The sequence below is a fragment of the Limulus polyphemus genome, unplaced genomic scaffold, assembly GCF_000517525.1.
Source record: "Limulus polyphemus unplaced genomic scaffold, Limulus_polyphemus-2.1.2 Scaffold370, whole genome shotgun sequence".
In the NCBI taxonomy this organism is placed as follows: Eukaryota; Metazoa; Arthropoda; class Merostomata; order Xiphosura; family Limulidae; genus Limulus; species Limulus polyphemus.
The window spans coordinates 50,408-65,261 of NW_013665980.1; the positions used below are offsets into that span (position 1 = coordinate 50,408).

General features: G+C 35.6%; 1 protein-coding gene across 1 annotated transcript; it reads right to left on the reverse strand.

Annotated features, from left to right (window-relative positions):
- Positions 1 to 400: 400 nt before the first annotated feature.
- Positions 401 to 9,189, reverse strand: LOC111085401 (major facilitator superfamily domain-containing protein 8-like). Its single transcript, XM_022383779.1, has 4 exons — positions 9,180 to 9,189; positions 6,662 to 6,913; positions 5,597 to 5,796; positions 401 to 748 (listed from the first exon to the last, which is right to left on the reverse strand). The coding sequence occupies exons 1-4, from the start codon at positions 9,187 to 9,189 to the stop codon at positions 401 to 403; spliced, it is 810 nt and encodes a 269-aa protein (XP_022239487.1).
- Positions 9,190 to 14,854: the final 5,665 nt, after the last annotated feature.

Sequence of the window (14,854 nt, forward strand, 5' to 3'; positions counted from 1 at the left end):
ATTCATAAATGCTTATGTTTTGATTATTTTTATTAAAAAATAACACAATAAATAAAAAATATATAGAAAACAAAGATTTCTAGTTACAAAATTGATTTGTACTCACGCATCATACATGCTTAGCTTTGCTGTAACCCTTGTTTATTCTCTCAAGTGGAAAAGGAAGACAAATTAATTTTAGTAGATTGTAGCTTGTAACAATGCTGTCTCTAGAAATGTTTTACCCAGTAATATCAATCTTTACTTTGTTAAATTATTGTTCATAAGTAACAGTAACAAATAATCTCATAAAAACAATAAATCTACCTGCATACACATTTAGAATTATTTGTATTTATGGTACTGTGATGACCACATCATCAAAAATAACAGTAATAAACAAAAACTAAATGATGAACATTCACGTACCTGTCCAGGAACTTGATGGTTCTGGATTTTTACAAATTTCATTTACATTCTGTTCTTCTGTGATTCCTTCAGCTTCATTTACCTTGTCACTGAACCCAACAATATCATCATAGCCAGAATACAAAGTGTCAAGAAAAGGTGCCAGTGGAGGAGATGATGACAGGCTCACTGATCTTATAATTCTATGTTTGGCAGAGACTGAGTAACAATCACTGCCCTCAGTTTTCTGGTTGTAGCACAGTTGTTCCTCAATATCTTCTTCATGGTTGAGAGTTGTGAGATTATGATACATTATTAAGAAAATGAATTCCATCACTAACCACAGGAAAGACATGAAGAGCTGAAGAAAAAAAGAAAGGCAAGTAAATTTCATAAAATTACTCGTAAAAGCATTAACATTGTTTATGAACAATATACTCTCTTTACTCTGTTGTAATATTCATATGCTTTTATGTATACTTGATGCAAGTTTTCATTTGATCTATATCAACCCATTGCAAAAACTTAAGTTGGAAAAATATATCCTTCATTAATAGGTTTATTAATTATGGTGTAGTACAGCAGTTACATAACAATTTATAGTTTCAACAATTATTTAACATCTTAATAAATCTTAAACACAAAAAACTGACTCATTTTTATTCAATTTATCGGATGATGTGTCAGCAACCCTACACATAGAATTCTTTAAAAGAAACTACAAATAAATATAATAAACAATTCTTTCATACATTTATTTGATCAGACCACACAATATAATCAAAACATTTGTCAAATATAATCACAGTTAAATACATGTTTCTATTTTTCAAAGATGAACAATTATCTCATAATAAAGAGCTCCTGTTTTTCAGATTTAACACACTAAGTGAAATATCAAGGAGTTCTTTTCAAATAAGTTTGAAAAAGTGGATGCATTTTCAGCACAGAAACAACAATGATTTTAATATTTTTTATATCTTTAAATGTAGGCAAATGTTCCTTGAAAAGGAAACTGAATTATGGGTAATCGCTTTGGATTTCACAATTTCTGTCAATGTTAGCCTATTATATGTTATTTGGTAAGGGAGGTGTTTTCTTCTCTTAAGAGGATAAGATCAAACAGTTTGAATTAGGTTATTATATTTCATATTAGCAACTATAAAAATGTTTATAACAAGAAAAAACAACAAAATTTTATATGAACATTTTTCAAAGTTACATTAAATAACTATATGCCCAAACAAATCAGCTCTGTATACTGACATTAAAACTATACCAACTGCTTTAGAATACCATTTATTCAAAACTGTTCACTCTCAACTGAAATGAATGACACACAGTATAATTTTTTTTCTGTATGAAGCTAGAAGTAAATTATAATAAGGCCTAGAAGCTTCAAGCAATGCGTAATGAACAAAAATTCATTTACTCCAGTTGTATGTACACCTAATAAACACATACAATAAAAACATCTTAAAAAACTAACTCATAACTGCTTAATGACTGTATTGCCTTTTAAGATCACACTGCATAGTTGAACTTAGAGTAACATATCCTTTTCAGATAAATAATATGTAGGCCTATAATAAACTTACTTATATTCAATAAATACCCAAAAGTGGGAGCATTTCACTTGCTTTTATTCAGAACCAAAGCCCATTTTGTTAATATGACATAACAGATGTAGTGTCTATAGACAACTTCTCATTTGACAATGAAATTTAAGATATAACTACAAAAAGTACAAGAAAATTATACATTAAATGTCTATTTGGCACCTTTAAATGGAAGCCTATAAATCAAATATCAACTAAGAATAAAAAAGCATGTACCATATTTTGAAAGGTGTTTAAGCTGAAACTATGCTGGCTATGCCCCTGTACATAGTTCTACTATTTATAACGTAGATACAACTTCAGAAAATAATATACTGCTAGTACCAAATATTCCATTTATTTAATACCTTTATAAGTATTTTAAGTGGTAAATAGAAACACCAAATTTCATCTAGCACATTACTTTTTTAAGTATGGAAGTCTGGTGAAAGTACAAACAGCCCATAATAATATGTAAAACAACTGCAGAATTTTAAGCATACATGGTACCAGTACAGTTATTAAAAAATAACAAAAACTTAGAACCATATAAATTTTATTTGTCTCTGGTGGAACATTCTGTTGAAAATTTGGTAGCTTTTTGTATTGTTTGTGAAAGTAAAGCTTACTTCCTAGCCTTAGCCCATATCTAAAAAAAAAGGTTGTAGTAATTGTATTTTTTGTGATAAACTGTACCACTCTAACAAAATTTCTAGGAAATTAAAAGGACAAATTCAAATTTGACAATATATACCAATTTCTATTAATAATGATGTAGCCACTTCCACACAAAATAAATATTTTTTCTATACAATTACAGCTTTCAAATTGAAATAATCTGAATGCAAATTTACTATCTTATATCCATTTTAAATACCACATAAGTTAAGAAATTCTGCAATACATGTGGACAGATACAAGTTTTTGAAGTACCACTGAATTCTAGAAAATATGATGATTAATGATGAAAAACAATGAACAAAAATAATAGCTCATTTTTCATAATTCTTGTAAAAAAAGAAAGTTTGAAAACTACAACTAAAACTTATTTATTACAAATAAACAAGCTATATGGAGTCTATTATTCAACAATATTGCTTGTTTGTTTTGAATTTCGCGCAAAGCTACATGAGGGCTATCTGCGCTAGCCGTCCCTAATTTAGCAGTGTAAGACTATAGGGAAGGCAGCTAGTCATCACCACCCACCACCATCTCTTGGGCTACTCTTTTACCAACGAATAGTGGGATTGACCGTCACATTATAACGCCCCCGTGGCTGAAAGGGCGAGCATGTTTGGTGTGATGCGAGTCGAGCGCCCTAACTACAACAATATTGCAACACATATTACAAACTTTTAGGATAAAGTGTATGCAAAATAAGAAAAGTAGATGGCAAAATATTTAACCAACACTAATTTCATTTTGCATTTAATTTTCTTCCCATGTGAACACTCACCAGTTATATGTTCAAACTGGGAGATGCCTGTTGGGAAGTATGATTCAAATATTTGCCAGTAATAATAACAACTTTAATAATCTCTTGGTTCTAAAAATACAGTTGGTAATAAGTAGCATTACTGATGTGTAAAATGTTTTATACACCATGTATCTTACTAGTAAATAGTCAGAAAAATCTCTAACTTCCTTAACGTCAGTAAGATAAAACTACAATCAAATATTTTTGATTTACAGGGTTAAAAGACAATGTTTATCCTAGAACATAAAAAGAAATACAAATACATGTTTGAGACACACACTAAACTGTTGGGACAAAATGTATTGAAAAATAGGTAGAATCATGTATAAAAGCAAGAACTATTCATTAATATTGTTTTAGATACTGTGCAATGGGGTGATTTTGAGCACTTTTTTAATTTCAAAGCTGCATACTGTTTCAAGAAGAAGCACTAAGGCACTCAAAGTTCATATATCAATGATGCTGGGTTAGGATTTTGAGGCCTAAAAATGTTATGTTTCACCTTTTTCTCAACATTTTTTATGAAAAAGTGCCAGTGGATAAAATTTCCTCAACAGGGGTGAATTTGAATGGATATAGGAAAAACGTTCCAAATGCTAAATGTACTTGGACCATCACATTATGTTAGTATAATGTTATAATGTTAATTGAGCTATAATTACAAAAAAGAAAATCCACTGATAGCTTTAACAATATGGGAATAATAGAAAACTATAACTACACATTTTCCATAACAATCTACTGTAAATTTAGCTCAGTAAAATTACATTCTGGAAAGTCAGTGTGCCTCTCTCTCATCAAGAGATAGCTTAATAACATTATTCTCATCAGTCATCTTTACAGGCCCATAAAATCTGCATATGTCCCTTTTCCTTTAAAAAACTTAACTTTATAACCATCTACAAACCAGTCTAAAATTTGTATAGGAAGTATTTTACTATTCGTATCAGTTTTATTTTCAAAAATCCATGATCAACTTTTTACATTTAATCTTTTATTATATCAAACTCTGTGACTTATGAAAGAAATTTGATTCTACTCTAAACAAACTTGTTTTTACCTATACTAGAAATTTTGACAACTACAAAAAGTATGGTTGGATTTAGTTGATGATATTTTTTCACATTTATAACTAAAATTTCATTTATGCAAGAAAATTAATACCTATTAACTAGTATTATAAGTAATATATAGTTTTTAATTTTGGTCCTATCTAGCTTGAGCTAGTAACATTTTAAACACATTTTGATTTTGTTTGGAGTCAAAGCACCTCTGAAAAATGGCAACAATAGTTACGTGCAATAAATTTTAAAAGGCAAAAGAATATTGAAAACCATGTCTGTAAATATAACCGCATATATTTTTAATGTATCCCATAAGTCCTACCATAAAAGTCTGTTCCACACATAGACACTTTAATGTTGCTTATCTCAAAATTAACAGAATGTGCTGTAATTTATTTAATAAACCATAGCCTACACACTAAAAACCAGTGGACAGAGCAAAACAAGATTAAACAAATTTTTGTTTATTTGTACGTAGTTAAGTACAAAGCTACACAATGGACTACAAGTACTGTGTCCACCAAGGTACTGAAAACCAGTTTTTACCAATACAAGCCTTCAGACTTTCTAGTGTGCCACTGAGGAGCCAAAGTTTTGCAGACAAAACTGTTAGCTACTAAATAACTATACAGATATCGATCCCTTTTGAAAACACAATACTATGGAAATGTCTACATATTTGTCCATAAATGAAAATTAACAAAATAAAAGTCACAATAAAATATTTTTGTTAACAGGATGAAACATAAGGTTTTTTTACTTACTCGCAACTAAGACAAGCTACTGCTTCTGAATTTTATTCGAACATTTGGCTATTACTTGGGTAGGAGCAGTAATTAACAAGATGTTACAATGTAGGTGTATGTAATGGAAAGTTAAGGGTTGTATAGCTGTAAATAGTAGTGTAAATATAAAATTCACTTATTTAGCTGTAATGTCTATTGAAATTCATTTATTGTACCATGAAAAAAAAAGGGTATAATTTTTGTAGTAGTATAAATTAATAATTCTGATATGCAATAACAAATAAACAGATGGAAGCTCAATACTGATAGCTAGATAAGACCTACCCCAGGAGATGTATATTTGTCTAATGGAAAAGAACCAATATAGAAGTCAAACTTTCTTAAGAAGAAGTTCATAGCAGGACCAAACAGAAGACCAATCTGACGACACAGGACAACTGACGAAATGATGGGAGTTCGCTCTTCTTCAGATGTTGATCGAGTAATGTCTGCAAAAACTGCTGCTCCAGCACCAGATCCAATACCTGAAATAAAATGCTTATCTCAATATTTCTGTTCAAAATCTCAAATATTTCATCACCAACTCTGCATAATTACATACAGATCAAGTAAATTAGTATTTTATTTTACTTATCAGGACAATAATTCCATATATCTGAATTAAAATTCTCTATTTAACAAAGGGTTATTATGAGCTTGACTAATTTTCTGCTTTTATGTATTTTCAAGTTACATTATATGCATGACTTAAGACAGAATAACACCAAACAATAACAGTTTAATGAAATTTCACAATAACCCCAAAAACAAACTGTATCACAACAGAACAGTAAGCAATGTATTTCACTGGCAAAAAAATTTTACAATGGTGAATTTTGATATGGAGATATTCTCAACAATAAAATACTCTCTTAAGATATCTTTTTCAAAATTTGAATTAAAAAAAATTGTTTCATTTTATTTTCACACCCAATTAGTGTACAGAAGGACTTCATTCCACAATGTATTAAATGAGGTCTCTGAATTATTATGTAGAAAAGCTAGAGTACAAGATCAATTTAAAACTTCTTGGTAAATATTTTACAATAAAAATTTTAATAAATAGTTTTTTACTCATTTAATACAATGAGCTAAGAAATGTTCAAATATAAATAAAAAATTTTTTTCTAAAAAGAAGAAAACATTACTTATTCCTACTTTTTTTGGAATTATTTAATTTTTGAATGAAATAATAAATCTAAACTTATAAAAAAATCACGAGATTTGAAAAACTTCCAAGAGTAAACAAATTCACATTCAAAAACAAAGAGCTTCAGTTAATTAGGCTTTGTACAATTATATATACTTATACATTATCAAGCTGACATTTCAAACAGTGGCTATACATACCCGCAATGAGTCGGCTGAATACAAGAAACCAGCTTGAAATACCCAAGAAATACATAAAACTTCCAACAATTTCACCTATGTTTGTCACAAGCAAAATAAACTTAGTATTCTGGCTGTAATCTGCCCATAAACCAATAAATGGGTTAGAAAAAAGCCCTGAGAAACTGAAAGCTGAAATGATGATTCCAAGCATGTATGATGGTGCATTGAACCGTTCATGGATGTAACCCCACAAAGTTGGAAAAACAACTCCTGTGGAAAAATGAAATTTGTCAACTATTATATTTATAAATTCTTAGATTAATTTACAAGTAATCAGTTATTTTTTCACAATTATCAATCATTTGATATCACAGTTATGGAAATAAAAACATACTTTACTATACAAATTTAATGTTTTGCAATAACAATAATCGATTTAACCCCTCCCTTACCCTTCTTTTTCACCAGTATGTTCCAAAACAAAATATAATATTTTTCATTTAATTTTTTTAAATGTATGCATATAGGCAAATAATGGGGTTATCTAATTAATTTACCCCTGGCCATCTGCATTTTTTTTTATTACTAAACTGATTAAAAGCTTTGACCCACTCTCTTGTTGCAATTCAGTTTAAGTGTAGTTTGCACATTTAAATGCCTAGAACAGGCATTTCTGTGACAATTACATGCAGGACATTCCAAGGCAAAGTTCTCCTATTCTTTGACAATAAAATCATGAATTCTTGGCATTTTGAAGAAGGATACATGTGTAATGTTGAACCAAATCAGTAAAGCAAAGAAATGCATAATTCCAGCAAAACAAAAAACAAGTTACTCTATGACCAGCTACTACCATAGTCACACCCCGGAGGTAGTAAGCAAGTTTAAACAGTTTGTCACCAAAAGTAACCCAAGAACATGCGTACAAAGTAAGAATTTCTTTTGAAACCAATAGAAAATAACATTATCTTTCCCTGAAAAAGTATTTCTGATAGGTATTCACTTCTACACACAGTTTAGCTAGCTGTCTTCCTTGTGCATCTGCTAGAGGGATTTGCATGCCTTGAGGTAACTCCCACATAATTTCATATGAATTGGACTGGTGCATGATGACATCATCACATGATTTGGTTTGTTTTAAATTTCACGCAAAGCTACACGAGGGCTAGCCATCCCTAACTTATCAGTGAAAGACTAGAGGGAAGGCAGCTAGTCATCACCACCTACCACCAACTCTTTTACCAATGAATAGTGGGATTGACCGTCACTTTATAATGCCCCCATGGCTGAAAGGGCGAGCATGTTTGGTGTGACGGGGATTCGAACCCGCGACCCTCAGATTTCGAGTCGAGTGCCTTAACCACCTGGCCATGGCGGGCCAGGTTTAATGTAAGTGGCTATTGTTTAGGTCAAACAATAGTAAGGAAGGGGCAGTGTTACGAAAGCGGAAGTCGCGTGATTCTGGGAGCATGCACGTTGGAATTTCTCGAATGATCATGAAGGCCCGAGTGCATTCGAGACGCCCTCTTTTTAGTATATAAGCCTGGCAAGAAAAACCAGCAGGATTGAAGATATAGATTATTGAGTCAACCAAACAGTAGTAACGTTGAGCCGTAAATTGTGTGTGTTTTGCAGTCGTTCCATAGAGCAAAGTTATAGAGCTTGTGAATCGCTGTGATTTATAGCATGTATTATAAAAGTTGTTAAGTAAAGAGACGAGAAACGTATGATTGTGAAATTACTGTGTATTACAAAGTTGTATCGAGAAAAAATAAACTAGTTTTAATCAAGAAGGGACTTGTATCGCTTAAGTTCCTCGGAAGGAATTTCTACCGAAATTAACAAACAAGCAGATACCTAACAAATTGGTGTCAGAGAGTGGGACGGAAAAGAAAAAAAGTAGATGGAAACAAGAAGTGGCAAATCAAACTACAGATACGTAACAATATATAAATACAGGACTTCAGGCTTTCTCAAAACACAAAGGGCAGAAGGGTGACAACTCCAATAAGGTACAGGAAACTGATTTAGATGACAACTTTAAGGTGCAGGTATCTGTAATAAACTTATTTAGGGAACAACTGTAAAGTACAGGAAACTATAATAAACATGTTTAGGTGACAATTATAAGGTAAATAAACTATAAGAAAGTGAGCTAGGTGACAATTCTAAGGTAAAGAAACTATAATAAACGAATTTAAATGAAACTCTAAGGTACTGGAAACTATAATAAACTTATATAGGTAACATCTCTAATGTAAAGGAAGTTAACATTTTCTTAAATCGAAAATGTATTTCTAATAATACTTGCCTCCTCTCACATTTACTAAGCATTTTTTCTCGTTACTCTCTCCAACCACGTCAATGCGCCCTCTCTTCTGTTATTATATATAAGCACCTCATTCGAGTCTGACTCAATCCCAGTCTCCTACACTGGCTCTTAGTGTGAAGAAGGGCGGGAGAGTGTCAGCAGAGTAAGTATTATTGGAAATACATTTTGGATTTAAGAAATTGTTAACTTCCAAAACATACTTACCTCCTCTCATACTTATGGCTAGAATCTCACTTTGAGGAGGTTCAAGGGCTGGTGAAGGCAGTATCCATACAGAAAGCGTCTACATAAACCATGGGCGTGTCAATAGAAGATTGGCACCCTATTGGGGGAACCACACTACATCCAGAACAGATATGCTCTTCACCCAGAACTTAATTCATGTTCTGTGGTTGGAATTATATATGATTTGCCACAATATTGGCCAGGCCCCAACCAGATAGCCGAGGTTCTACTACTCAGAGTTGGAATTACAGGGCCATGTTTTTACGAATGAGTGGATCTCAACCTATAGTTATAAAGTGATGTATTCTGAGCCACCAGAATCACGATGACAAGGTATGTATCCAACACTGAAATGGACAAACCTTCTCAACTTGAAGAAGTTCAAAAGGCAACACCCCAGGCTCGGAATGACGGGATTGTGTATGCCTTACTCAACCTGATGAAACAGAACTCATCTGGTCTGGAATTATGAACGCTCTTCCTCCACTTGCTCCAGAATTATGGGAAGGACGTGAAGCAAACTGTGCTCAACCAAGGACCCAGGATGGGACCACTCTGCATTCGGAATTACGAGGAGACAATGGACCCTCTTCCATGAACAAAGTACTGAACGAATATTGATCAAAAAGAAGGGCCACACCCAACCCAAGCAGATAGCCGAGCATAAAATCTGAACCAGTATTACGAATAGCTTCTCACTTAGGCTGGTGCCTCTCCTACTGACATCTGGGAAAAATCATCCAGGGATCTGGGTAGGAGGGCCCCCAACTTCGCCCTGTTCTCCAAGAGTGGAGGAATTCAGTCTAACACTCTGAAGGAAAAGCCTCTGTCCACCACCCCAGTGACTGGAAATTTGGGTATGGTAAGGACTTCCTAGCTCCACTTGTAGAATCTGGGGGTAATGCATGTTGGGGAGTCCTGAGGAAACTTGCTCTGGAAACAGTGCAATAGGCGAACACAAAAACTTTAAAAGCAAACTGACCCCAATTTATTCAATCCAATGATCAGCAGGGACGGGTAGGATCCCCTTATGCTTTACTCATGGTAGTCCAGTGGCATTCCATCATAGTACAGTAACACTACTCAGTCAGCTTCTAGGTGGTCTTATGGAACACCTCATTTCTACAGATCATGTTGCAACCTGTATAAAGTATATTGAATTAGTGGTTGCCAGTGCAGAATTGGTTTGATAACAGCGCACATGCCTGGGTAACACTCGCCACAGAGTGTAATCCTGTAAAGGACCCTGAATGGTAGCAATGAAAGTACTCACCCCTCTGTATAATCTAGCAGAAGTGGTTACGATAGCTACACTGGGTAGGCGAAAACTCTCAGATGAAGATATTGCCAGATCATGCAAATAATGTGAGGTAAAAGTATTGGGGAGGCCCACACAATGTCTTCCACAAGGCAATTCAACTGCACTGCTAATAGCATAGAAATGTGACAAATCTGACTAGACTTGACTCACAAAATATTCCTCGCTTTCATAGAGCCCAGAATAAAAAGTCGTTGTCTAGCATCTCTAAAGACATTAGTGCAGGCAACAAAACCTTCAAGACCCTCACTGAATATGACAATGATTGAAATCTGATCAGACATAGAAATGAGAAATAGTGATTTAGTGAAAAGGATTTATAGCCTTCCCTGTCTGACAGTGTCTTGGGTAAGAAGAACCAGTCTGAGGATGTAGATAGAATGAGAAAGCAGTATGTGGACATACTGCACAAACCACTCCAACCAGCGATGTATGTAGGTCAGCAGCATCAAAAATAAACTTTTAGGTAAAGATGATACATAGCATATGAAAATCAGGTCACAAACAGGTGTTGAGAAAGGGCATGTAATGTAGACTTAATATACCAGTTTGGTAACTCGAATGGTCGTTTGGGACCAAGGACCCAAAGTGACATGAGGAATCTGGGGAGTGTTGGAGACTCAAATAATATTTTGTCGCGAGCATCGAATGGTAGTCGATAAGGCCGCCTTATACAGGGCAATTGTGGAAGATGCAAAAATTGTTACCAAAGAGCCAGGTCAAAAAACAAGTTATGGTTGGCATTTCTGATCAAATTGGGTTCAAGCGTCTCTCAATACACCATTGCTGATATGCGTGTTATTTCCATTGATAAATGTTCATCGTGGGACTAAGCTAAGATGAGAAAGATGCATGGCAGGGTTAGAAATTAAACCCTGATGCCATGTGAAAGACTGCATAACCTCTACGCCTGAAACTTGAGCTTATAGATAGCCAGGTGTACCATGTCAGATCATGGCTGCCTCTACAGAGATGGCCTAAGAAGTTGAAGAGGTAGACACTCTGGAAGGTGCTGCAGAAGCAGAAACCAGGGTGTAGCTGCCAATCTGGTGCTATCAACAGGACCCGATAATGGGTTGGAACAAATATTTAGTACTCTGGGTAACATATGAATTGGAGGGAAGGCCAAGAATTGTAATCCTATCCCGTCCTGACAGAATGCATTCATTGTCAAAGCCAGAAGGTGAGGTACTGGAGACCCATTTGCCAGTAGTTGGGTGAGCCAATGAGAGGCCAACCCACCAATCAGAGTTGCAAAATAAGAGCCAATCCAACAGAACCTTGCAATGCAGTATCTATTCTATTAGGATAATCTGTTTGGGTTCAGACAATTGATTGTTACCACAGTCATCACCTGTAGAAATGGCAAGCTAGGAAGGTAATATAATAGGAGTTTTCCCGAGATAGGGAGTTGAAGATTCGAAAACAAAGATGAAAAACAATGAGAAACACAAGACACCACCATGGATTGTCAGAGTGAAACCTGAAGATTCTCCCTTTAACAAGCCCAGACCATGGGGCATTGCCTTTTGAAGAGCAAGAAAAAAATAAAACATTGTGTAGGGAAACCTCGCCCTACGTGTGTAGGCCCTGGAATTCCTGACTGTTGGTACACGCACCCCATCCCTGAAGCAAGGCATTTGTAAAGAAATGGAACTCTGGACAAGGTGGTGGTAAAGGAACCCATATCTTAGTAGTGTCCCGATTTAAGAACTTCTCAAGATTGAAGAATGATCCCAACTAAGGAAACTGGGGAATCCACTGAATCAATGTTTATGATCCTTTGGTTGCATCAAAAACTTTAAAAGGAGCTCTTGTGCTCTCGTCTCAAAGACATGTAGGATTCGAGTGATGCCCACATTCCCAGAAGAGAAAGAACCATCCATGGACTGGAGAAGGAGGGGTGAGTAAGAGTCGGGCTTCCTGTTCCATAGCGTGGAGCTGGATGGGAGTCAGCTGAGTCCAACTGAGAGACGAGATAAAAAATAAAATTCCCAGACTGATGACATATTGAATTGGAACTAGAATAGATGTCCCAGCCCTGAGAATGAAGCCTTCCTTGGTTGTTTCTGAAAGTAGAATCAAGATGTGATGTTCTGACAATTGATGAGATGGTGCCAGCAGTAACAAGTCGTCTGTGGAATGGTGTGTGCACAGTGTGATGGAATGTAGGTGACGAGAAAAACTCACACAATTAGGCAGAACACGTGAAGCTGATGCTAGTCCGAAGGTAAAAATCCGGAACTGCAGTACCCAACCCTTGTACACAAAAACTGCCGATAGTGGTGGGACGTCGCCACTATGTCAATGTGCAGATAGAACTAAGTTTCAATTCCAAAGGATCTGCAAGAGACGAAAACCCTACAGGTTGGATGGATAATAGTGATGAAGGTGTGAACTGAATGACTAATCCTGACTGAAGGACCTGTAGTGCTCCTGGATCCGTGGTTAAGGTTACCACACGTCCATAAATTATCAGAGCTGAGCCCCCACACACCCTGAAGGCATACAATAATCATCAAAGCTGCTGGTGGCGATCCAACCGAGCAGTGGAACCCTTGGATATGGACCCACAAGTAGGGGTGGAACTATAACCCCCCATAGGAGCCGATGAAATTCGAGATGCTAACAAAACGCCAAGAGGGATGAATGTAGAAGCCGATCATTGAACCAATGTGCATGCTAACAATGAAGTTGGTGCGCTTCCAACAAAGTGAAGTGAAGGGAAAACAAAATTTACCCTGTCCCATCAGGGGACATTGATCTGTTCAGGTGAACTATAAACTCTACCTTAGAACCCCGAAATTCGAAGAACAGATATATTATTTGAGAGTCTAAAAATGCTTCCACCTAGCGATGGTAGGCTAAATCACTAAATTCCGACAACCCTGCCAGATAAGGAATAACTGTCTCTTCACATAACTGAGAAGTATGCTTTCCTGCATGAACCACAATTTCCATAAATGGAGAGAAAACTAAATACTCACCCCCAGACCTATCAGCCATCCGGTAAGGTACAGGCTCAAAAGCAACTGGGAAAAGACCCAAAGCATCACACTCGATGGACCAACTGAAGAAGACAAATCAAAGGCAGCTTACCCCAAAGTGGCATCCTTTCTGTTTTTATATGCCATTTAAAAACTGTGTTGATTCGATCAACACTTGATCAGGTAAGTTTGTTTTGTTAGAGCATTCCAAGTTCGTAAACTCACCACTGTCCCACAGGGGGACTGAAAAACCAACACTCTAAAAGAAGGTGCAGAAAAAATCGAATCTAAATTCTCTACAGAATGTTGAGGATCGCCATCAATTGCAGCCTCAGACCGCCACCAGAGGAACATTACAGAACAGAATATATGTCCCCCATCTCACTATGAATAAGATGACTGACAATCTCAACCGAATATGACTTTCCAACCCCCGATTATTGTAGGTAATACAGAGAACCTTCAAAGTATCTCCGAACGATCGTGTACTGAGAAACCCGTTAGTGACGCTATATTGAGAAAACGTGATAACATTATCTTATATACAGTACCAGGATAGAGAGCACAAAGACGTAGGTGGAGAGTGTCACGAGACAAATATCGCCAGGGTTAATTATGTGGGGTGTAAAAGAATGGAGAAAGCGAGAAAATATCAGACCAATGCTTAGATGGGCAAAAGAAGAACCCCCCTGGTTGTAATAGCTGTAACTATGAGATGAGGTAAGTACGTTTTAGTGACAACTCTACATGTATTTATTTTGATTAAATAGTTAGTACACACGATCACATACAATTGTTCTAATGGTTTTCAAACGAGACCCAAAACTCGAGCACTTTCGAATAGTTCACTATTCTTCTTCTGTAGTAAACTGATTTAGGTCACAACTCTAAGGTACAGGAAACTATAATAGACTGACTTAGGCGATAACTCTACGTGAAAGGGAACGATAATAAACTGATTTAGGTGACAACTCTAACGTCCAGGAAACTATAATAAACTGATTTAGGTAACAACTCTAAATGGTACTGCCCAGGGTACACGGTGGATGGGGTGTAGAAGGGAGAAATGGAGAAGGTGAGAGCATCATAGACTTTGCATTGGCAAACGAGATGGCAATAGTAAACACTTTCTTTAAAAAGACGCTTGACCAGTATATCACCTACAAAAGCGGAGCCAGAGGAAGTCAAATTGACTTCCTCCTGTACAGAAGAAACCATCTTGGAGAGGTGAAAAATTGTAACACCGGCCTGTAATACTGGATTGCGGAGTCAAAGGTGCCAAGAGAGGAAAACAGCGAGGAGTACCGAAAATCGAATGGTGGAAACTGTAGGAGGAACAACTAAAAGAT

What these genes read in the sequence shown, in the direction of transcription:
- LOC111085401 (XM_022383779.1), bottom strand. An exon ending in ATTCAGCCGACTCATTGCGG is followed by an intron (nt 5,797 to 6,661) that starts GTATGTATAGCC and finishes ATTTTATTTCAG; the next exon opens with GTATTGGATCTGGTGCTGGA. An exon ending in ACAAATATACATCTCCTGGG is followed by an intron (nt 749 to 5,596) that starts GTAGGTCTTATC and finishes TTTTTTCTTCAG; the next exon opens with CTCTTCATGTCTTTCCTGTG.